Source organism: Phoenix dactylifera, chromosome 16 (genome assembly GCF_009389715.1).
Source record: "Phoenix dactylifera cultivar Barhee BC4 chromosome 16, palm_55x_up_171113_PBpolish2nd_filt_p, whole genome shotgun sequence".
Lineage (NCBI taxonomy): Eukaryota > Viridiplantae > Streptophyta > Magnoliopsida > Arecales > Arecaceae > Phoenix > Phoenix dactylifera.
The window spans coordinates 13,454,590-13,477,745 of NC_052407.1; the positions used below are offsets into that span (position 1 = coordinate 13,454,590).

Sequence of the window (23,156 nt, forward strand, 5' to 3'; positions counted from 1 at the left end):
CTCAAAACCAAAATCACCACTTCTCAATGCTTCCTTAAGAGAACATTTGGAATATAAACACTGCCGACATCCATGTTTGATTGACCTACAAAAAACATAACGTTGAAGTGTTTCTTGGAACATCCATTTGGCATATCTTGTTAAGATCTTCCATTTGTAAACTACTATCAAATTTGAGCATGTCCATAAACAATGTACATAGACTTCGGACCTTATGATTTGCCAAACAGTGATCAATCCTGATTACAAAGAAAGCAAGATGCTAACAACAACTCGTCTCAATATAAATCAAGCCATAATCTCACCTTTCATTCCTAGGCCCCACTACGTAGCTTTCTTTATACTCAATAATTCCTGTCTGTAGTCTGAAAGCAAGTTGGCATGCTCTGTAATGCTATCCTGAATCTCTATATATCATATACCTCTAATTACTCTTAGCTGCAAGAACTACGGCTTATCCCAGTTGTCATATACTTAGCAATGAGAGGTTCTAGATTTGAGTCTTGCATGGTGCATCCCGAAGTATTGGGTCTTTCATATTTATAATGTAGGTGGGTCTCCCTCCTCTCTCTCTCTCTCTCTCTCAAAAAGAACAAAAATCTTTGCAGATCTATTCTTCACTTGCTAGTGTCTACTCTGAACCAGTTAGGACTGTTGAAATAATCTATTCTTCTCTTGCTTTGCCAAAATCTCTATTTCAATTTAACGTTTATAATTTCACAAAAAATGATGAGATGTTTCTAAAGTCTATAACTTGAATGACATCTTTAACTATATATGCATGTATTTTGCTGAACTTGTATCTATGCATATGTTTTCTGATTTTTCCCAAGTATTGGTATACTATTTTAATTTTGGTTTCTATACCTTAAGTTAAGTTTGATGCATGGGCTTTAAATACAGGATAAAAAAGTAAATTTTTTTTTTATCAGCACTTTGATGGTTATTAGAAAACCTAGGAAATCAAACTATGAAATTAATTCTTGCTTCTAATGCAATCTCTCCTCCATAAGGCCCCCATGAGCTGTCTTCTTACCATCAAAGTTAACTTCAAATATGGAAATTTGTATCTTCTGGACCACAAATTCTTCCACATAAGGTTTTGCAGTCATATAAATCTTGGCTATCTTGCTTTAACATGTACCTCATACGTGCTTCCGTACCCTCATTATTTTGTTCTACTTTTTGGCTTCTATGACCGAGTCAACCTCCACAGCCCCTCTTGATTCAAGTGACCAAGGAATGGAGCTTCTCTACTTCATGTCCCAACAGTCTTGTCTGTCCCCCTAAAGAACACCTGCCAATAAAACCGCCTGTCCTGAAGTTGACATCAATTCCAATTATTAGCTTAGAATAATCGAGGCAAAGCTAAAATATAGCACATGATTCAACTACTCTAACAGGAGCATGCTATCTGAATTCTGAGTTTAGTACGAGGACAGAAAAAGGAGGTAATATAGAAAAATGTTCTTTGATGGTTTAGTTCCTTGTAATAATTTTTAAGAATTTCTGACACTACTTTTTGCGAACTTATGATGACACTTGTGTATTTTTTATTCTATAAGCGTGTCTTCAAATTCTTCCATCCCTTACAATTTATGACATGTCCTCTCAACAGGTTAAATGTCTCGATTTGCTGCCTGAGGTGCAACGACAAAAAGTTATGACCACAAACATGGCCAGTGATCATTTTTCTTCCCAGGATGTTCAAATGACTCCCTCTTCTACAAATTTTGCCCCTATTCTTCAAACAAATTTACATTCTCTCCCTTCAAACAAAATTGATGCATATGCAACTACAAATAGCACCATCAGTAATGCCCGTCTGGAATCTGCCAGCAAGGCTCCGTCTATTCTCCAACACAAGCTCCTTGCATCTCTGGGAAGTCCTACTTCCAGGATGAATTCTGTAGCTGCTGATTTTGTGTCTTCATCAAAATCCCAGGATGGGGAGAATTCACTGTCAAATAATAATAATTTTGCAGACAGGAGAAAGCAAACTGATAATAGACCAGGATATCAATCTGCTGACCACTCAGTTCCTATAAAGTTTCACTTTGGTTCTCAGAATAAAGAGCTGAGTGCAAATGTGTCTAGAGAGCCTCAGGATGACCGTCAATTTCAAGATGAAAAAGATTCTGTGAGGATGGGACCATCTGATGTCATTGTCTATACAGAAAATTCCCATACACTTATGCCCTCCGTTGATCGCAACTATCTAGTAAACACATCTTACAGCAATGATAGTTCAAAAGAATTAATTCATGATCAGAATATGACAAGTTCAGGCAAACAGGATCTGCTGGATAGATCTTGGACCAAGATCTCAGATGAGGCTAATATAAGCTCATGGAGGTAGTTAACTGTCTAATCAAATTTTTATTGTCGAGATAAATGACACTTATTTAACTGTCCAAAATTATTTCTATGTACATATTTAAGTATGTTATGAATGTATGTATGTATTGGATTACATAATAAATGTTAAACATTTGTTATAATGTTTGATGATTCCAGATCAATGATAGGCCATCCAAATTGAGGATTTGAACCGTTGAATGTGATTACCATAAAAAGCCTAGAAATAGTTTGTGTTTTGGTGGTTTTTAATCTAAGTATCAAGTGGACAAAAAAAAAGAACAGTCTTAGTAGCATGATACTATGTTTTACTATAGTCTAATCATCAATATCTTGAATTCAAATCCACCCATCTTTTAAGATGTGTGAATCATGACCTATGATATGAATTTCTAATTTATGTGTAGTACCAGGTATTAGCCACTAGTTCCATTGGTATCATTCATTTTTGTATCCATTTAAGGTTAGAAATATGCAAAACATGTATCTTTAAGTTTCTAGGTATTTCTTTTAGGCTTAAATTAAATCAATACTGTGGATTCTCGATTTGGATGGCCAATGTATATGTACACACAAGTATGTATGTATGTTAATGGAAAAAACTGGTGACATGCACCCACATTTTCATTTTAGGTCTTTAACTGATGTGTTTTTGGTTTGTAGGTTTGAGAAAAAAGATACCCTTGTTGAACAGAGAAGCATGAGAGGGGGGTCGAGATGGAGATCTGATGGGTCCAGCGAGGATGAAGAGGACCGTGGGCTCAACAGGTTCATGGGTGGTGGAGCTTTGCATGGTAGCAGCAGACGAACCAGATATTCAAAAAGATGAAGAACATTTCATCTGAAATTCTTCCTCATGATTTTTGAAATTACCATAGATTGTAATTTTATCGCCATTGGATCTGTGGTTCGTGTTATAACCAGGTTAGAGTTTGAAGGTGGTTGGTGGAGACAGCTCATATGAGTTTGATTCACATGGTGAAGAGTAAAAGATGGAATGTCTTGCAGTGACTAGAGTAATCAGTATGTCCAGAACTGAGGTATGTTTCCTTTGGATAGAAAAAAGAAAAGAAATTGTAGCATTTCATGGGGAAGTTCTATTTGCATGGCAAGGTTGAATATGATCTGGTGGGTGGTTTTGATGCATCTAGAATTTATATCCTGTTTTACTGAATTGCTTGAATCTCTACTTGCATAAAAGAGATCATGTCATTCTTAAAGAGTATGTATGATTCTGGATCGTGAGGAATTTTCCTTTTTGGAATTTAGTGTAACATAATTGACTTACAAATGAACATATTTTCTTGGTTTCATTACTGAAGTGTTCAGGAGGGTAACCATCAAGATAAACAGAGCTGACCAGTGTTAAAACTGAAGAATGATGGGATGCAGATGTCCTTGTAAATTGCATTTTTCGCAGAAAGCTATGTTTCTTTTCTTTTGTTTTTTATTTTTCCTTTACCTTTTTTTTCTTTGATAGGAAAACGGCTATACATCACTTAAGACAGGTGTTCTGCCATTACAACCAGAAGATCATATGGTTGAATGCTACTTCCGTGAAAAAACATGGTGTAATTGATAGATTTGAAGGACATTATTTGAATGCTACTTCAGTGAAAAAATTAAAAAAAGGAGCCATGTTTGCCAGAGAATTGGGAGTTTCTATCATAATGCATGACTACTTAATAAGAATTCACTGCAAATACTATCTTGGCTTATTATTGTTGCGACAACCAACTTTTCTGCATAGCGCCAAAAAAATTGTCAAGGTCTGATTCTTCAATAGATCTGCTTAGCGTGTTTACCGGAAAAATCAGATGGATTTGCTGAGCCCCGCACAGAACCTTCAAAAGGTTGAGTGAATCACTTTGAGCAATTAGGCATTGAAACCCTGGCGTTTGTGCTTCTGTCAGCGCTTCATGCAGCACCCAAGCGGCCAAGCCTCAACCATCAGCGGACAGAAAACAGACAAAACTCGGGCACCTGCATATATTAAGAAATCCATCAGCTTCACTAACTACAATGCCAATCCCCTGTTTTATCATCATTTGGACTACATGAGCTATCAGTATTCGGCTAAATACTTTGTTGTATTTGTACAGTCAAAAGTATGCGAGGCCTAGCTTTCCGTACGACAGTATATAGAGATGTAGTCCTATTATGCAAGCATCGATGCGGCAATCAAATCATTTGTGGGCGATACTTTTAACCCCACTCACCTAGAGTCGGCTCGAGGCGAAGGAAGTGTAAACTGCCGAGTGCCATTGAGTTTTTCCCACGCTACATGGCTGAATCTGAAGAAAAAAAAAAAAAACAAAAAAAGAAAGGATGGTCAGTCGGTTCAGATTGGAGGTTGGAAAATGGGCTCTAATTACATTGCTTCGTAGGAAAATGGCGCGACACCAATTTCCAAACAAAGAATTGTCCTCCAGGAGGGCTCTGATTTCCAAACCCGAGACCAAGAAACACCTTCCTGATGACCGACCCGAGGCTGCATCAAAAATATATAAGCACAACTCTCTGCACCAAGCCCCGAATGTTTGGCTTCAGATCCACTTATCAGGTAGCGGTAGCCTAGCAGATGGAATTTCAATAATATGATCAGCAAATACTTGGCCAAACTCCTCATTCAAGGCTTGGATATTCCTATTTCCCCACAACAAATTGTGACTCCCATCCCAACTTCATCTATGGTACTCCTAAGGGCAAATAAAGTTGCTTCTTGTGCCCGATGAAATGTCTACAATGGTCCATTTAATTTCATTGATATCTTTAACTCTTCTTATTAAATATATTAACAATCAACTTACTAGAAAAAAACTGTTTCTGTACAGAATTTAATGACAGTTATTTAGGTCTTGCCAAATAAATATATTAAATTTTTAAAGCTATTGCTGCCGCTCTCGGCACGCTGATGTAGACTACCTCAGTGGATTGCAAGACAAGAAGCATGGGTCAGAGTCTCGCCAGATTGGCTTTGGCCAGACCCTCTCATGCCCTTCCGAGAGGAATTTTTTAGTGGGAAGCAAAGAAAAAGGAATAGTAATGCCAGTACTGAAGAGTAATGAAGTGTTCTCTCTCTCTCTCTAACCTTTGCAGAGGGCCTTTCAGGCTCTTTTATAGTTGGGATCCCACATCTTCAGCGAATTGTATCCCAACAAATTTTGGATTGTGCTGCAACAAATTGCTGACATGGTGTAACCATCCAGAAAAGTACCGTAACTATCAAGCATGTGGTGGAATTGTTGGAGCCCTACTCATATTTGAGCAGAAGGGTTGGGCCACCACTTCTGTGAGAAAGTCCTATCCGACTCGAGCCGATCATCGAGCTGACTGGTCAGTGGTCATCCGCTTGAGCTAAGGTACCTTGGCTCCGCAAATCAATTGCTTTTATTCTGCTTATCCTAACTTTTTCTGTGGCTCGGGGGTGCTGACCAAGATACCTTGGAGAGTTTTTAAGGATGCCCGAGTCTCCGTGTAAATGATGACCTGGACGAATTTTATTATGCCACATCACCTCAATCACTTATTTCCATAACTTGGGCCCACACTTCTAAGCATGAAGCGCCTCTTTAGTTCGGATGAAGAAAGTAATCATTTTGTTGGACTTTTTATTGCTTTAAAAAGGGCATTAACTCATGAGTATTGTCCCCGGAAGGACTCGAGTCTTGACCCTTGGCCTCCTGAGGCATTGTTGATTGTCTGAGAGTAATGTGGGTGCAATATGTGTCCACTGATCTCGATGGGGAAATGCTCGACCGGATTGATCTAGGCCATCTAGAATTCTTTAAAAGAGGGTGGAGGCCCTTGCGAATCTACCATGTTTGGAGAGGTTCTGGCTTCTCTTTCTGACTTTCTGTCACCATGGGAGAAATCTCTATAAAACCTATTCGCTAAATCATTTTGGTTCAACCCTAGGTGGTGGCTAGCTCTTAGTAGATAGCGAGGGTTTATACTTAACAGCTGCTGATATTGATTCATTCTCGGCTTTAGAAATGAAGATGGAGAGGTCCCCATCAGAGAAGCCAGAATAGGTGCATGCTGACTGGGAGAGGCAAATGATTGGGCAAACTGTTATATTGCAGGAACATAAGAATGCTTGGGTCCCCACGGGAGTACGTTTGCAACGGAGTTGCTGGTGCGTATTGGTCACAACAGTTGATAAATATGCAGACAAATATGCAATAGGAGAGTCGACGAAGGGATCAACAATCTTCCTTCGGTAAACGCCCATCTAGGTGTCTTCGCCCACCTTTACAAATGCGATTGTTCACTTGACCTGGCTACCTAATTACGAAATATATTGCTATCAAAAAAGCTAGAAATAGAGCTATACTTAGTTGCTTAGTTTCTAGGAATTCCCAAGCATTACTGGTCTGGTTGGTATATTTGTTGTTCTAAATGAAGGTATTTGAAGTCTGCCCATAAAAAGTTCCACTATTCCTCTCCTTTCTTTTCGTTTAGGAAGCCGACCTTCTCACTGATTCTTCTTTTTCCCCCTTTTAGGATGGACTTTCCCTAGGTAACAAGTCTCCAAAACTACATAGAGATGCTTCGACTGGCTTTGTGGGGAGGCTAGGGAGAAGGTTGCCGAGACAGAGGCCAAAGTTGGATTCCTCAAGAGCATGCTGACGGTTGAGAAGGATTGGATCAAGGTGGTATTGCACTAGGTGGCTACTACAGAGGAAGAGATGAAGGTTGCTTGTTTTCGGATCACCCAGGCTGAGAAGAGAGCTTCCCGGGTGGTGGAAAAAGTCATAGCATCGGGGAGCTACCACGTCCGGCTCACCCTTAGCGTGGTCGAGTCCTTTATGGACGGCTTGGATGAGGGCAGGAGTCAGGTATCAAGGCTCTTCCCCTAGGCCAACTTTAGTGGCCTTGACCTAGCTGCGAACAACGACGAGGCCGAGAAGTGGGACAATAAGATGATATCGAGGAGTTGTTGAGCCCCAAGCAATAGTCTTTTGCAGACCCTTTTATTATGCTTCTTGGTGCCACTTTGGACCCTCGGGATGAGATGAAGAGTGGTCTCCTAAGCCAGGTGACCTTGCTGGAGTAATTGGCCCTGTAGTGCTAGAGCTAGGCTGCTTCAGACATCTTTCCCTTATAATGTAGTAGTCTAGTTTGGTCTTTAACCTTCCATGTAATCAAACATTGTCATGAAATAGAATTATTTTTTGAGCGTGCTTTTTTCTTTCACTCATTTTTTAAATTGTTTGCCTGAGGTCATCCTAAGGATGCCGATGTAAACTATATTAGACCAGACATGTAAATTTCTGAGGTCACCTGAATAAGGCCAGAAAGTCGAGATAAAGTTATAGTCAAATGAATCCAAATATTCAAGATTAGCGGAGTATTTTGATATGAGGCCATAATATCATAATGTCCATGAAGACTAGCTGAGAGAAAGATAAACTCATGAGATCATAATGGGACAAGTTGAGAGAATAAGCTAGAATGACTTCTGAATTTATAGCATTAGAATTCTATGAAGTGCTTGAGGTTGGTAAGAATACCACCGGCGTACTCAAGAGATAATTGGACATTTCCTGTAGGAGTAGAATATGATCCTTTGTAAGCATTGATACGAAGAGTATACTTGATCGAGGATGAGTATAGAAGAAGTCTAGTCGACCTAGAATGGTCGTAGATTGAAAATAGAAAGCAATAAAAACTAGGCCTTTCACGAGTCGACCCTAGTGCATTGCGAGTCGACCCCAAAGAGAGATAAGTCGACACCACATTGACCATAAGTGAAAGGTAGAGTGCAACAAAAATAAGTACTTTTTTGAGTCGACCCCTGAGAAAGAAGATTCGACCCCTGAAGATCATGAGTTGACCCTTGAAGAAGTTGGGTCGATCCTAGAATGGCTGCAGGTAGAAAATAGAGAGCAATGAATACCAGCCCTTTCACAGGTCGACACTAATGGAACACGTGTCGACACTAAGAAAACTTGAATTGATCGAAAAATAGAAGAGTCAGCCGCATAGTGACCACAGGTGAAAGACAGAGCACAATAAGAATAAAGACTTTCTCGAGTTGACTCCTGAAGATCATGAGTCGACCCCGACATGGCCATAGATAGAATAAAGATAACAATAAAAACTACCCCCTTCACTAGTCGACCCTAGTGGATCATGTGTCAACCCCAAAGATAGACGAGCCGACCCCATATTGACCACATGTGAAAGGTAAAATGCAGCAAAAATAAGCACTTTCTTGAGTCGACCCTAGCAGAAGTGTCGACCCATGAAGATGTTGAGTAGATCCTAGAATGGACGCAAAAAGAAAATAGATAGCAGTGAAAACTAGCCCTTTCATGAGTCATTGCTAATGGGTTATGAGTTGACACGTAGCAATCTCGAGTCGACCCCAAATATAGATGAGTTGACCCCACAGTGGCAATAGGAGAAAGACAAAGTACATCAAGAACAAACACTTTCTTGAGTCAACTCCTGAAGATCACAAGTCAACCCTTAAAGAAGTCGAGTCAACACCCGGATGGCCATAAATAGAAAACAAAAACTAGTGAATACTAGCACTTTCACAAGTTGACCCTAGTGGATCGCAAGTTGACCCAAAGCAATCTCACTGGACCCCAATGATTGGCTAGACGACCCCACAATGCCCACGAGGGAATGGCAAGGCACAGCAAAAATAAGCCCTTTCTCAAGTTGACTCCGAAAGAAGAAGAGTCGACCCCCGAAGATCTCAAATTGACCCATGAAGTCGAGTCGGCCCTAGGATAGCCATAGATAAAAATTAGAAACTAGTGAATACCAACCCTTTCATGAGTCGACACTTGTGATTCACGAGTCGACCCCAGGAAAACTCGAGTCTACCGCATAGTGGCCATAAGAAAAAGTCAAAGTGCAACAAAAAAAAGCCCTTTCTTTAGTCGACTCCTGAAGATTACGAATTGATCCTAGAAGAATTTGAGTTGACCCCAGAATGGTTGTAAACAGAAAACAAAAACTAGTAAACACTAGCTCTTACATGAGTTGACCTTAGTAGATCTCGAGTCAAACCCAAGCAAACTTGATTCCACCCTATAGATAGACGAGTTGACCAACAGTGACCCCAAGCGTAAGGCAGAGCGTAGCAAAAACAAGCCCTTTCTCAATTCGACCTCTAAAGAGAAAGAGTCGACCTTTAAAAAAATCGAGTCGATCCTAGAATGGTTGGAGACAGAATATGGATAGCAATAAAAATTATCCCTTTCACAAGTCGACCTTAGTGGATCATGAGTTTACCACAAGCAAACTTGAGTCAACCCCAAAAATAGACGAGTCAACCCCACAATTACCAAAGGTGAACGATAGAGCACATCAAAAAGTATTTTCTTGAGTTGACCCTTGAAGAAGAAGAGGTGTCCCCTAAAGCAGTTGAGTCGATCCCAGAATGACTGCAGATGGAATACAAATAGTAATGATAACTATTTCTTTTACGAGTCGACACTAATAGATTGGAGTCGACACATGACAATCTCAAGTCAACCCCAAAGATAGAAGAGTTAACCCCACAAAGGCCACAAGAGAAGGTCAGAGCACAAGAAGAACAAGCACATTCTCGAGTTGACTCCTGAAAATTATGAGTCGATTCTTAGAGAAGTCGAGTCGACACCAGGATGACCATAGAAGTAAAATAGAAACCAATGAATATCACCCCTTTCATGAGTCAACCCTTGTGGATCATGAGTTGACCTTAAGTAAATTTGAGTCGACCCCAAAAATAGACTAGTCGACCCCACAATGACCTCAGGAGAAAGGCAAAGTGCAACAAAAATAAGCCCATTATCAAGTTGACTCCTGAAGAAGAAGTGTGGACCCTTGATGATCATGAGTTGACCCCAGAAAATCTGTTACATCCTCTCTCGGATCTCTCTACTCTCTTACCCTCACCTTAGCATCTCACCCCACATCTCTTTATGGCCCTAAGAATGATGCTTCCTCAAAGAAGAAAGAGATAAGAAATAGAACAAGAAAAGAATGTCAAGGAAAAATCTCAGATCAAGCAGCAGTTAGAGGATCACTCTTCCATTCTTCCTGTTTCAGCCTCTTCTACAAGGATACCAAGTACTGTGCCCTTTTCCACTCCAAAGAAAGAACATTGACTTTTAGTTTCTGAAGAAAGAAAGCTTCAAAATCAGAGAGCTTATTAGAAGTTAAGATGGGAGTTTTTCTGCAGACTCAAGGGACCCATCCACCCAGATCTTGTTCGAGAGTTCTATGAAAATCTTAAGTTTTATTTGGGAAGTGCCTCCTTTGCCATTAGAAATATCAGCATTGAATTAAATGATCATATTCTTGGGTAAATCCTTCAAATGCGCAACCAAGCTAATCCGGCGGACATTATTGAAAACCAGATAAGTGCCATGCAATGCATACTAGAGACAGAGATAGTGAACAAAAATGCAAGATCAAAGGAAGCCAACTCAATGTGGAAATGAGGTCTCTACATTACATAATGAGCATGATTATTTATCCAAAGTCTGAAAGATTTGAAGTCATTTCTGAGATGGAACTGTTGGGGGGAAAAGTGTCGCCACGCTTTGGTAAGCAGACCCCTCCGAGCAGGGGCCGACCGGGCAGACCCCTCCGAGCAGGGGCCAACCGGGCAGGGGCCAACTGAGCAGACCTCCGGCTTGGCGATACTTAGTCTTACCAACCTGAGGACGCCTGAGTTGCACACTGAGATTACATCCACCCGCAGCACGGTCGTGCAGACAATTAATGTGTAAGGGTCGTGCAGACACCCGGTTCACTCAACAGTCAAAACGCATGGCCCTTGCAGGCCCCTGGGCTTACTCAATAATTAAAGCGTATGGTTTCCGTCGCCTACGGACATCGAGTCTCTCACGGCAAATCCGCATGCCTACAAATGATGGCGACTCTGCGACGATGGGCTCCGGCCTAATCTCCTACTATGATAGCATTGACTTACATGATCAAGCATTAATGACCAACTGTACGACAACCAATTTGCTCTGTCACATCATAGGTAGCCCGATCCTCCCTATAAAAGGGGAATTCCTTCACTTAAAGGGGGGGTTCTTTCCGTCTCACTCTTTCTTTCCTCATACTAACCCCTAACTGACTTAACCATCGGAGGGCCGGCACCGGAGAGCCCGGCCACCGGCTTCTTGCAGGTCTCCAGGAGGACGCCGCCCGCCGACGCGCCGCCACCCAGGCAGCGGAGCTCCTCTTCTCCAGCCGACGGCCGCCCCGGGTCCAATTTCCAGCTCTTTTATTCCATTGCACTGCCAATTTGCCGCTCTCATAACACTTCTATTATTCTCTAAGAGTTTGTCTAACTTGGATATCAAAGGATCTTCCGCCGGATACTTTCAAGAGGATTTCCATGTCTTTGCTATTTCAGATCGGATCTAGCATTAGAGGAAGGTCTGAGCAAGGTCTCCACCGTACAATACCACTTTGGGTGCGACCGACATCGAAATCATCAGTGCTCGAGCGCAGTAGCCACCGAACCGTCGTCTCGAAGGTGGTCCGTGATCTTCGGCCGATCTTTACGATCTGGATAGCTAACCATTCGAGCACTTCCATAGTCCAGCTAATTTGGTGTTTTGGCCAAGCCGATTCCCAGGGGCAACAGATAATTTTGCTATTTCCTTATAGTCTAATTGCAAATCTTTTATTTTCCTTTACAGTTATTCTCATGAAGATCCCTAGACTAAGGCTCCGTTTGAAAACTTGGAATTGAGAAGAAAGGAATGGAAGGGAAGGGAAAGTTAAAAATTTTGATGTTTGGGAGTTTTTTAGTGGAGGGAAAGGGAAAGAAAAGGAGGAAATATGAGGAAAAATTTTGGTCTCCAATTTTCTTCTTTTTTTTCCTCCCATAAGTGGGAGAATTTGGAAAGAAAGGAATTGAAACTTAATAAATTTTTGATAATACATATTTAACCCTCTAATCATAAGCATGCTTTTTTTATAATAACGGTATTTTGGTAAAAGTATTAAAAATATATGCTTACTTTTCTTTTTTTTTTCTTCTCCAAACTCTCAAACAAGAGGAAAGAAAGTACTTTCTCCTCCTTCCTAAAACTTCCAAACAAGAGAAAAGGAAAGTCTATTCTATTCCATTCTTTTCTTTTCCCTCCTCATTAAAATTTTCCTTTTCTTTCTTTTTTTTCTCCCCAAAACTTCCAAACGGAGGCTAAGCTGTTCTTATCTGGGGAGGGAGAACCTTCATCCATAAGAAGCTGACTCGGTGGCTAATGATTGAGCGGCGATTACGTAGTTTTAGTGGACGGGAGAGAGCCCTCATTCACCGGAGAACCATCACAAAAATGATAATCCTCCATCTCGCGTGAAGAGCAGTACAATACACTGTACAAGGAGATGGTGGATCAAAAGAAAAGGGTACCAGATTTCAGATGAATGTGGACACGTTTTGACGATGTTGGAAGAGGAGGAGGAGGAGGGAGAGAGAATTTTGATGGTGAGGCAGATGAAGGAGAGAGTGGGGGTGATGGCGGGGGGAGGTCCAAGCCCCCTTCATCTTGCTTTTAATTTTTGATTTTAACTTCTATTTCTCTCTCTTTGCTTAATGCAATTAGTAAGTCGGTTAGATATTTTTATTTCTTATCGTCGCGGGACATGTGACTTGGGGCACACGGCTTGCCACGAGAGGGGGTGATCGCCCCAGTGGTTTTTTTATCCCGTTCGTGGCCTTGCGATGGAAGGCATCGCGAAACTGCGTACTGTGGGCAGTCTGGAGAGGAGGAAGAGGCCAGTTTCCTCCTTTTTAATGGGTTTCCATTTTAATTTAAGAATAACAATAGCATATAGAGAAGAATAGAAAAGGGGGCGAGAGCTAATAGATAAAATAAACCGCCCGGTTTCGGTGTCGGTCTTGTGGGCGCGGGTGCCGAAAGGACCGTCCGCCTTTTGGCTTCCCAGGGGTGAGGAGGCGCCCACTACAGTGGGCGGGTTCGTGGGGTGGACTCCGGTTTTCCTTCACCTGCCTTGCCTTGCCTTGCCTTGGAGGGAGAGAGAGAGAGACAGGGAGGGAGATTTTTCCAAATCCATGCACGATGGCCCCCGGTTTTGCTTCTCTCCCCCTTCTCCTTCTTCCTCCCTTTGTTTATATCTCATCTCATCTCATCTCCCCTCACCTCATCGTCTTCCTCCTTCCAACAACTGGCCCACACTTCCCCTTGTCCTTCTCCTATTCACCCAGGGATTGGAAATCACACGCCCAGATCAGATCCCAAGCTTGTTCCACAATCAATCGCTTCTGGATCACACCACTTCTTTCGTCCTACGAGATTTTTGTATTCCAATTCGAGTCGCATCATGATCTGCTGCTGAAATAAGATCTCAGATTTCCCGAATTGGATTGGATCGGATTTTGTTCGTTCCGGGGATGAAGGTCGAGGAGAAGATAGGAGGAGGAGGAGGAGGAGGAGGAGGAGGACAGGCAGTGAACGGGAGCAGGAGGAGGAGGAGGAGGAGGAATGGAGAGGATTACGAGGAGGAGGAGGAGGAGCAGATGATGAGGAAGAGGACAGGGCGGCGGGTGCAGGCTACCTCCACCGCCATCCAGAGGCTGTTCGTCGCCTGCCGGACCGCCTTCAAAGGCCCGGGCACCGTCCCCCTCCCGCCAGACGTCCATGTCCTGCGCCTTCTCCTCGGTATTCCTGTTTATCTTTATATTCGTTCATTCTTCTTCTTTTTCTTCCTTCTTTCTCTTTTTCACCTCTCCTCAACGAGAAATACCAATCCAAGTTGTCTTATGTGAATATTTTTTTTTTTTAATGATTACTTATAAAAGCTGCCATTTTTGGTGATTACGTTAGGGGCTTCTAAATCTGTGCCCAAGTCCTGTCCTTTCTTGAAAGTGCCCTTTCCAATTCCGATTTCTATTCCTAAAAGTGACTCACCGGGCTGTCACTCTCTCTTGGCTGGGCGTCATATATAAAACATTAAGCAGCAGTTTATGCTGAGATTTGGTACCGTTCGTTAATGCTCTTCCAATTCCGAATTCTGTTCTATTCCCACAATGATTCGCTGATGGAGCTGAGTTTTCTGCTTATTCCAACCGTTATTCGTTTACTTATTTGGGCACTCCAGGCTTTAAATTTGCCATTTTTAGCCGGTCACTTCTTGTGATATCGGCTCATCCTTGCATTTGTCTCCTTTTTTCAACCAACCGACCACTTTTATTCGTGGGGTTTTCACAGGGCAACAGCATCGTACTTGCCACAGCCCTCGTTAATCCTGTCATCACGTTTTAAGCATGATGCCTGTTTCATGTAATAATTTTGGAATTGTATTTACTGCAGGTACTGTCACTGGTTAATATATAGCTTATAATATTCTTTTGTTACTATATTCTAGTTTCAATCATATTCGCATCGGAACTGTCGGTGTTTTTCTACTTCTATGTACATATATAGTTGATAATTCAGTTAACGGGAGATCTGACCATTTGATGCGATTCGTTACAGACAAAATGAGACCAGAGGATGTTGGCCTAAGCTCTGATATACTATTCTTCAAGTCCAGGAATGCTGTTAACGGAACTCCACGGATTACATATTCAACGGTGTACAAGTGCAACAACTTTTCGGTAAGATGAGCTTGTGTTAATCAGCAAAGCTTGCTATGTTTGCTAGCATGCTCCTGCAAGCAAGTATTCTGGCTGTCTTGTTATATTATGTGACTAATAGAAAGTGTTTCTGTTCTTATTATTGACCAAGCAAGGGTAATCATAGGTTGTGACTTAAAAGTCTAATGGGAAGGCTAAAGTTAGAACATTATACCACATAGTAAAAAGTACAAAGACTTGTAGAATGATCTGAGGCGAACTGGAAATGTGGCACAGGATCATATTGGTGAGAGGGTGAAACTAATAAAATTCAATGAAAAGGAAGAAATTTGCAAGTCGTTGAAAAAATTTTGCATATCATTTGCCACAAAATAACACTTACTTATATGTTTAAAATGTATTTTTTTTTATCCATTACATTTTCATTTTGAATAGAGCTCAGGAAGAACTTGATTAGATTTTGGAAGTTTGAGTAATTATATCTAATGCAGACAAATCTTAACGATGGTGTTAAAGAATGCAGCTGTCGTTTTTTCGTTTCAACTGATGTGGAGCCTTTTAACTCTCTGAGAGAACAAATTAGAGCTTCTTCTTCTTTTTTTTTTCGGAATGTCTTGTTCAGTTATATTAGGAACTTATTGAATACTACCGAACTGCTTCGCTGAATAGTTCACCACTCCCTGAATCCCTGAATAATTTCGCAGATGTGTATATTCTTCTTGCCCCCAACAGCAGTAATTCCTCTTCACAACCATCCAGGGATGACTGTTTTTAGCAAACTACTTGTAGGGTCAATGCATATAAAATCATATGACTGGGTTGATCCAGTTATATCTACCGACTCCAAGGGCTCATCTCAGTGTATGTCTCTCTCTCTCTCTCTGCCCCCCCCCCCCCCCCCCCCCCCTCTGTGCGTATGCGCCTGTGCGCACACGAATTTAACATAGTGTATTTCTATGCGTTAGCTTATGTGTTTGATTAAATATGTTAATCTTGCAGTGAGACTGGCAAAATTGGTGGTTGATTCTGATTTCACTGCCCCATGTAACACATGTATTCTCTATCCAACTTCTGGAGGGAACATGCACACCTTCAGAGCCATCACACCATGTGCGGTGCTTGACGTCCTTGGACCCCCTTACTCAACAGAAGATGGCCGTGACTGCACATATTACCATGATCATCCTTACACCAGCGATTCAGGTAAGCAGCATTTCGCCAAAAATATGCTAATTGCCTTAACAACAATAATCTGCTGTCTCAGCATAACATGTTTGCCCTGCCTGTAAGATCCAAGTTCTTGTCATGTACACTTTTGGGGAGCTGTTGTAATTGAGGTCGTGCAATTTTGGATATGTTAGTGGTGTAAATGAAGGATTCTTCCCATAATAACTGATTACATGCTTTAATACAAACCTTGCTTTTCAGGCACTTCATGAAGACAAACAAGTTAGTTCTGTCGAACCCTGTCATAAGAAGCTTAACAAGTATCTGTTAAGTCAGATACCTCTATAGTCATGCCTAATACAATACATGCCTACATATTGAGCAGTCCTTATAGTCATGCCACTGTCATGTATAGATATGCAATTTATTGTATCACTACAATCACACGGTTTTTTATAATAATACTAGGCTATGGCCTGGCTTAGTAGCACAGATTTTACTATCAGAGTACCTGGTTGATTGTTAATTGCCCATTGAATCTTTATATGTGTAGGATAAATGCAAAAAATATGTGGTTGCACATTCTAGCATACATTCATGTGTACATGCTATGGGTACGTATCTCGTTCATTTCACATTATATATATATGCTATCACAGGTTTCTTTCTTTGCCCCAATGAAGTAATATAAAAGCATGGATGGGATCATGTCGGTGCCCAATCTCCATTGACTAAAACGGCTTTGATAAACATTAAGCAATGTATTGTAATATTTCATTGTGGCCCAAGGAAAGGTGTTTACTATAGGGGTGATAATGATTTAAATTAGGCAGCCCCGTTTCTTTAGTTGGTATGCTATTTGTTGAGCAGCTTAGCTGTTGCATAAAAAACCATCAGGGCCCCTAATCCGACCGGTTGCTTTGAAGTTAGCATGGTTCCTCCAAACCAGCCACTCTGTTAGTTACCCACTGAGGCTTTTCATGAACATGTTTGCAGATTATGATTCTTCCCAAGAAGGAAAGTATGATAATCTCAGATGGTTGGAAGAGATCGACATTCCCAAGGACTTGGAAATGGATGGTGTGGAATATCTTGGCCCGCAGATAATTGATGGCTGACAGCAGCATACTTAGTTTTAGATCAGCTCGGCATTGGAGTTATCTTTCTGTGTTTTCTACTTTTGTTTCTTTGTTTGTTGAAGATATTGTTGCGGCATGAACATGTATGGTTGTTTTCCTGCTAATATCATGCTAATTTCTTTTCTGATTTATGAATTACTTACTGTAGCCTGATTGGGTGTACGCTTTGAATGCTGGGGTGGTCAGATGGGTGGTAGCATACGTACTTAATGGTATGTAATACGGTGATAAGTGGTGGAATTTTTGGTCTAATACCCATCAAATGAGATCTTTAACTTGGATTCTTGAGAATTTAGAGGCATATATGTTTCAGTAGTATCAAAACAATGATATTTGTGCACTTATTAGAATATACTTCATGGCTTCACAAAATATTCTAGTTAAGTCAAGCAAATTTTCTATTCAATTATCAGAATATATTGATTTTCAGATAACTTTTTTGGTTTTTGAAACTTCACTTCTTTCAATGGTAGACATTTTCTTTAAGTTCATTTCAACATATTAATTCAATTAAGCATATACTCAACCTACTTTTTCTTTCTTTTTGTTGGCATCAAATAAGTGCATATTGATATTTAGAGAATGTTAAGAAAAATAAAGCAATTGAAAATTTTAAAGATTCAAGCTTGAAAAATCAGATTCAATGTATCAAAGCTTTTAACAAGAATTTTTAACCAAGCCTTTAACAAGTTCTTAGAGATTTACATTCAGATTTAATGCATCAGGGCACTTTGGGTTCAAGAATAAGTTGATTTATCTCTTGTTTTTCTTTTAAGCTGAAGTTCTCTATGGCACTCTAAATTGTTTTCTTCTTCTTTTTCTTGCTTAGCTCATCCTTAGCTGAAGCTTTTTTTTTTTTTCTTTATGCTTTTTTTTTTATTTTCTTTACTTGGCTCCTCCTCAGTTGAAGCTTTTTTTCTTTTTTCTTGCTTCTTTTTCAGAATATTCTAAATTTTTTGATGATTGATGATAGATCTTCATCACCAAATTCCTTAGTTTCTAGTTGTCTACTTGATTTGATAACTTGAATGCTATCATTTTCTTCCTCTTATTGCTTTTCTCTTCTTGATTCTTCACAATTAGCTCATGGGTCATGAGGGAACTCAGAGCTCCTCCAAAGGTAGCTGATTTAGATTCTTTACCTCTTAAATAGTTGTGACTTTCACTTCCCAAAACCTGGGCAAAGATTTGAGTACCTTTCTGACAAGATTAGCATGAGTATATGATTTTTCCAATGATTTCAATTATTTGTAAATCTTGAAAATATTTTAGAAATAGATTCATCTTATTCGACTTTAGACACTTCATATTTATGTGCTAACATATTAGTTTTTGATGTTTTTACTTGTTTAATACCTTAATGAATTATTTCTAATTTTTAGAAGAACATGTACATATTTTATTAAATTTATTTTTTATTAAGTACACAATAAAGTATATTTATTTTCTTTGCATTTAATTAAGCTAGTTTCTTTTCATTATTATCCCATTTACTTGAATGTTTGGAACCTAAACCACATTTATAATCTTATTGGGTGTGTATGGGCTGTGTAATATTATATATCATAAATTATAATTTTGTACTTGAATAAAAATTTTCATTTGGACCTTCTAATAAGTATAATCAAAGCCACTAAAGAAGAGAGGGCTTACAAAAGAGTGTCCTTCAATGGAAGATATTCCAACAAGGGTTGCCATTCAGAACTTTGGGCTCCAGACAGTTAGGTCCACAAAATTAGTGTAAAAGGGCATCCAATCTAATACCAATTATTGTCCAAAATGACAACTCAAAAAAGGGGTGAATTGGGTTTACAAAGACTTTTGAAAATCTGAAATAATATTTATGCAAATATGAACTAAACTTGAATAAGTCTGAATTAAATAGCTAGATTATTTAATTTTATTACAAATGCTCTCTAAGTGCTGGTAATATGAAAACATTTTTCAAGCAAGGTGTAGCAGGTGTAACTTGGCAAAGTTTTGGCAAGTGAAGTAAATAAAAGATAAAGATATAAAATGAGAAAGCACACAAAAAAGAAAGGCATAAGGTTTATAATGGTTCGAAGCGAACTCACTCCTACTTTCCAAAGCAATCTCCTTAAGCACTCTACTTAATCTATTCCACAAGATTATAGTACAATTATTTTTTTGGGCTCGAAACCAAATTCAATTGATTTTTCTTGGTAATCAACCAAACCAAGCTGATTTACTAGTACAACCAGGCCAACCTGAGTTCAAAACCTTAGAAACTCCTTGTTGATTTCTAGGTTTAGTAAAACTTAGTTGATTTTTCCAAAAAATTGACTGCAACCTACTTATTTCATAAGTATAGCCAAATCTTACAACAAATAGGTGATTTTCATGGTGTCAGCCACACTAAAACCCCACACGAAATCACCTAATCTTATGCACAAAAGAAAGAAAAAGAATATAATGTAACAGAACCTCTATAGAGGTTGGATTTGGTCTCATTGCACCTCAAATTTGATTACTCTAAAAACTAGGAACTTGAAGTGAACATATTTCAATACTTTCTCATTTCCCCCTTTTGCTCTATTTTTGATTTTGTGGTAGATCTCAAAAGATGGATGTTGAAGCTCGCATTTTTAGCATTTGGAAGTTCTCTTTCATAGATGAAAGTCATAGCTAACTGTTTATAGCCATTTATAGCTGTTGGAGAGGAGAATGGAGCCATAAATGCAAAGTTTGCACGTTAGGCAACTATAGGAAACTAGCTGTTAAAGGCCATCAGACGCAAAGGGATCGACTTCTGGTTTGCTGAAGTTGACTCCTAAAATCCTATTGTCAACTCCTAATCTATTGGAGTCGATTCTTGAAGTGGTTCAAAAATTATAGTCTTCTATTTTTGATCCTATAACATCTTGGAGTCAACTCCTGCTCTCTTGAGGTTGACTCTTAGTGTTTTGGGCTCGATTTTTAAAGTGTTTGAAAATTGCAGTCTTCTACTTTTGCTGGTACATGGCACTTTAGGAGTCGACTCCTGCTAACTTAGAGTTGGCTTCTAGAATACTGGAGTAGACTCCTCTCTATATGGGGTTGACTTTTGATGTCTTAAAAATTTGAGCTCTTCTGTTTTGTCCTGTGGACACCCAAGGCTGACTCCTATCAAACTGGAGTCGACTCCTCTACTGCAGAAGTAAGCAAGGAGAAATCTCAAAAGTTCAAATCTCAAAGTTGGAGAAAAGTTTGAAGCTTTTAATCTCATCAAGCTTCCCCATACAATAGATCAAAATTCTCCAAAAATACACTATCTCACTAGTAACATACTTGAATGTTTTATTGTCATCAAAATCAATTCATTGGGTTAACAAACTATCAGCCTAGGGCAAAACATTAGGCATAACTAAATTGAAGAGTTGATGGATAGCTACCAAACGGTCGGAACATGAAGAGTGGGGATAAGGCCTAGCCTAGATGTTAAACCATAAATGGTAACTATTAAGAAGTGGCTAGAAAGGCACAAATGGGTGGACAAATGGAAAGTTAATGATTAGACATCTGTCTGGGGATTTAGGAGGTCATGTATAGATTCAAAGTTGTAACCTTGGAATGAGACCCTTTTTCCGAATGATTACTACATTTTTATATTTGTATCTCTTTTATTTTTAAATAGTGATATCCTTCATTTCTCTTAGTTTAGTCTTTTAGTTGCTGCCCTCTGAAGGGCGGCATCCTAGTGGAAGTCTTTGAAGGTTTAATGCATGCCCATGCATTGGTCCACCTAGTATCTTGATCCAACCCCTCTAGCATCCACAAAAGCGAGCAACAGTTTTGATAGCTGAAATCTCATAGTTCCTGCATATGTATATTCTCTTGGATACCTTCTTTGCTTATCTTTCGTGAGAATAGTCTCATAATTTGCCATCTATCTTGTGAGCTGGAAAAGATTTACAAATTCTTGCCCTACAAACTTCAAATTCAAGCTGTTTTGCGCAATTTTAATATATTTATCCTCTCTAGGTGAGGTGCAGCATCTATTTTTGTCTCTTTTGAACTTGGCTATATACCTCTCAACCGATGCCGTGGGCTGCTGAGTCAGTCTAGTTATGTCGGCTACCGATATCATAGGTTTTGTTCTGTAGATCTGTGCATGGAATTGACTTTCCAACTCGTTCCACGTATGGATAGAATTTGGCTACAAATTGACATACCAAGTAAAGGCCAATCATGTTGATAAGTTCACAAAGAGCTTGAGCTTAAGGAAGTCATTATTTCCGGCTTCACCATACTGGATAGAAGATTGTCCTATATATGTGCTCCACACAGAAAAGATTATCATCTCTAGAAAATTCTTAAAACTCAGGAACCTTGTGTGCCCTTGGAAATTTACCAGCTTGATCATTCCATTGTAGATAAGAAAATCTCGACTACCCCTGGGGAAAGAATTTGTCCTCCTGTAATAACTCCTGGACCGTAGTATTCCTCTTTTCACTTAATCACGTATATGCATGTCCAAAATTCAACCTCGATTCCAAGGTCAGCTTGATATTAGCTGAAGCAGTAAATATATTTTGGCTTGGCGTGATCTGTGACATCCATACTTACCGGTGGATCCTCTTGACCACTTTGATCTTTGGAACGTAAAGATTCACCGATGCCATATTCAACCTTGCCCTTCCCGTATGAGGTGCTTTTGAAAGTTAAATTTCTCCAGAGCTAGCGTTGGATGGCTTTATTACATCATGATTCGCTTGTGGATATTGTGGTATCTGATAATGATCAAACGATCGATATGATGACAAGTTTTTTAACTTGCTTTACAGTCAGAGTCCAAAAAGTCTCCTGTTAATCAACAAATAACCTTGGCACCATAGCCACTTGGCTAGTAATGGTGTCCAACAAATCTTGCCGGCTCTCATCCAAATATAACCTAAACTACAGGATGACAGCATACAACTGATCAGATAGAATAATCCCACCTAAGGAAGTTGGTCTCAAGAACTATGATCCTTCAATGGGTTTCCACTGGCTAGTGCATCAAAGATTTTTATTGCGGCCGGATATAGTTTCAGGCTTTGCAGCACGTCGCATGAAGCCGGCCTCAAAAGTATTTACCATTAGCAGATAGAAGTAGATTGCATTATTTTTACCATTGAGTGTTTTTTTTGATGTGACATTTATATGTTAATTTGGAAAGGTGTTATCACTACATCAATACTTCTATTAGATTTAATATGAACAAGATTTTACCCAACTTCCAGGACGTTTACTGATGAAAAAAAGGCATGCATTTGGACTTGCATCTTAACTGGTTATTATATTAATAGTCGTAATTACATGAATGTACCTGTACAACGGCTACTATTGATGCTACCCTACTATAGCAGTACCAATCGCAACATACTTGATTCCCCTCCCTCCCCTTGGAATCTTGAAAATAGATATCCTGCCATCCTGGTCCACAGGCGTGTTCTCTATGGCTTCCGTCTCCTTTCACGCCATCTCCCTCTCCTACTCCCGTCGTCCCGGCCCCGCCGCTCGCCCCGCCCCGCTCTCCAAGCCGGCAGGCCTGCAGCGGAGCCTCGGCTCCCCTGCTGTCTCCCCTGGCGGCTGGAATCTTGGGCCTCGGCGCCGGAATCTCAGGGGAATCCGGGCGGAATCTGCGGATAAGGGAGCGCTCGAACCCATGGTTCCCCCTTATAATGTCCTCATCACCGGCTCCACCAAAGGTCCTATTCCAAGCCCCTCCAAAAATTTTCCGCATTTTTCCTTTACTAATATTATTAGTTCCCGGAACTTCCCACAGGTTTTCATGTAGCTGTTCATTTCAGTTTTGCTTTTTGCCTTTCAAATTCTTCAGCTATGCCATTATTCTACTTCTATAAAGGATTAAGCCGTTATTGGGATCTAAAGAAAATTGCCAGTTTTTATATTGAAAATTACTTCAAGTGTATGTTGGA

The 23,156-nt window shown here is 40.0% G+C and overlaps 2 protein-coding genes across 6 annotated transcripts in view; both read left to right on the forward strand.

The window, feature by feature from the left end:
* Positions 1-3,671, forward strand: part of LOC120104089 (E3 ubiquitin-protein ligase HOS1-like) — a 42,960-nt gene extending 39,289 nt beyond the window's left edge. For both annotated transcript variants that reach the window (XM_039114617.1, XM_039114616.1), the window contains 2 exons: positions 1,619-2,355; positions 3,022-3,671. In XM_039114617.1, the coding sequence (XP_038970545.1) occupies positions 1,619-2,355; positions 3,022-3,187 (903 nt within the window). In that variant the 3' untranslated portion in view covers positions 3,188-3,671. The remainder of the gene's footprint in view (positions 1-1,618; positions 2,356-3,021) is intronic.
* An 8,893-nt stretch (positions 3,672-12,564) lies between these two features.
* The window catches only part of LOC103697059 (chlorophyll(ide) b reductase NOL, chloroplastic), a 43,241-nt gene continuing 32,649 nt past the window's right edge, over positions 12,565-23,156 (forward strand). Inside the window, exons 1-4 of one of the 4 annotated variants that reach the window (XR_005506583.1) lie at positions 12,565-14,012; positions 14,829-14,950; positions 15,634-15,790; positions 15,929-16,132. Coding sequence is in view for 3 of the 4 variants with exons in the window: in XM_039114620.1 (XP_038970548.1) it covers positions 13,745-14,012; positions 14,829-14,950; positions 15,634-15,790; positions 15,929-16,132 (751 nt within the window). In the remaining variant the exon portion in view is untranslated. The remainder of the gene's footprint in view (positions 14,013-14,828; positions 14,951-15,633; positions 15,791-15,928; positions 16,133-23,156) is intronic. The other 3 variants (XM_039114620.1, XM_039114619.1, XM_039114618.1) reach the window with 3 other exon arrangements.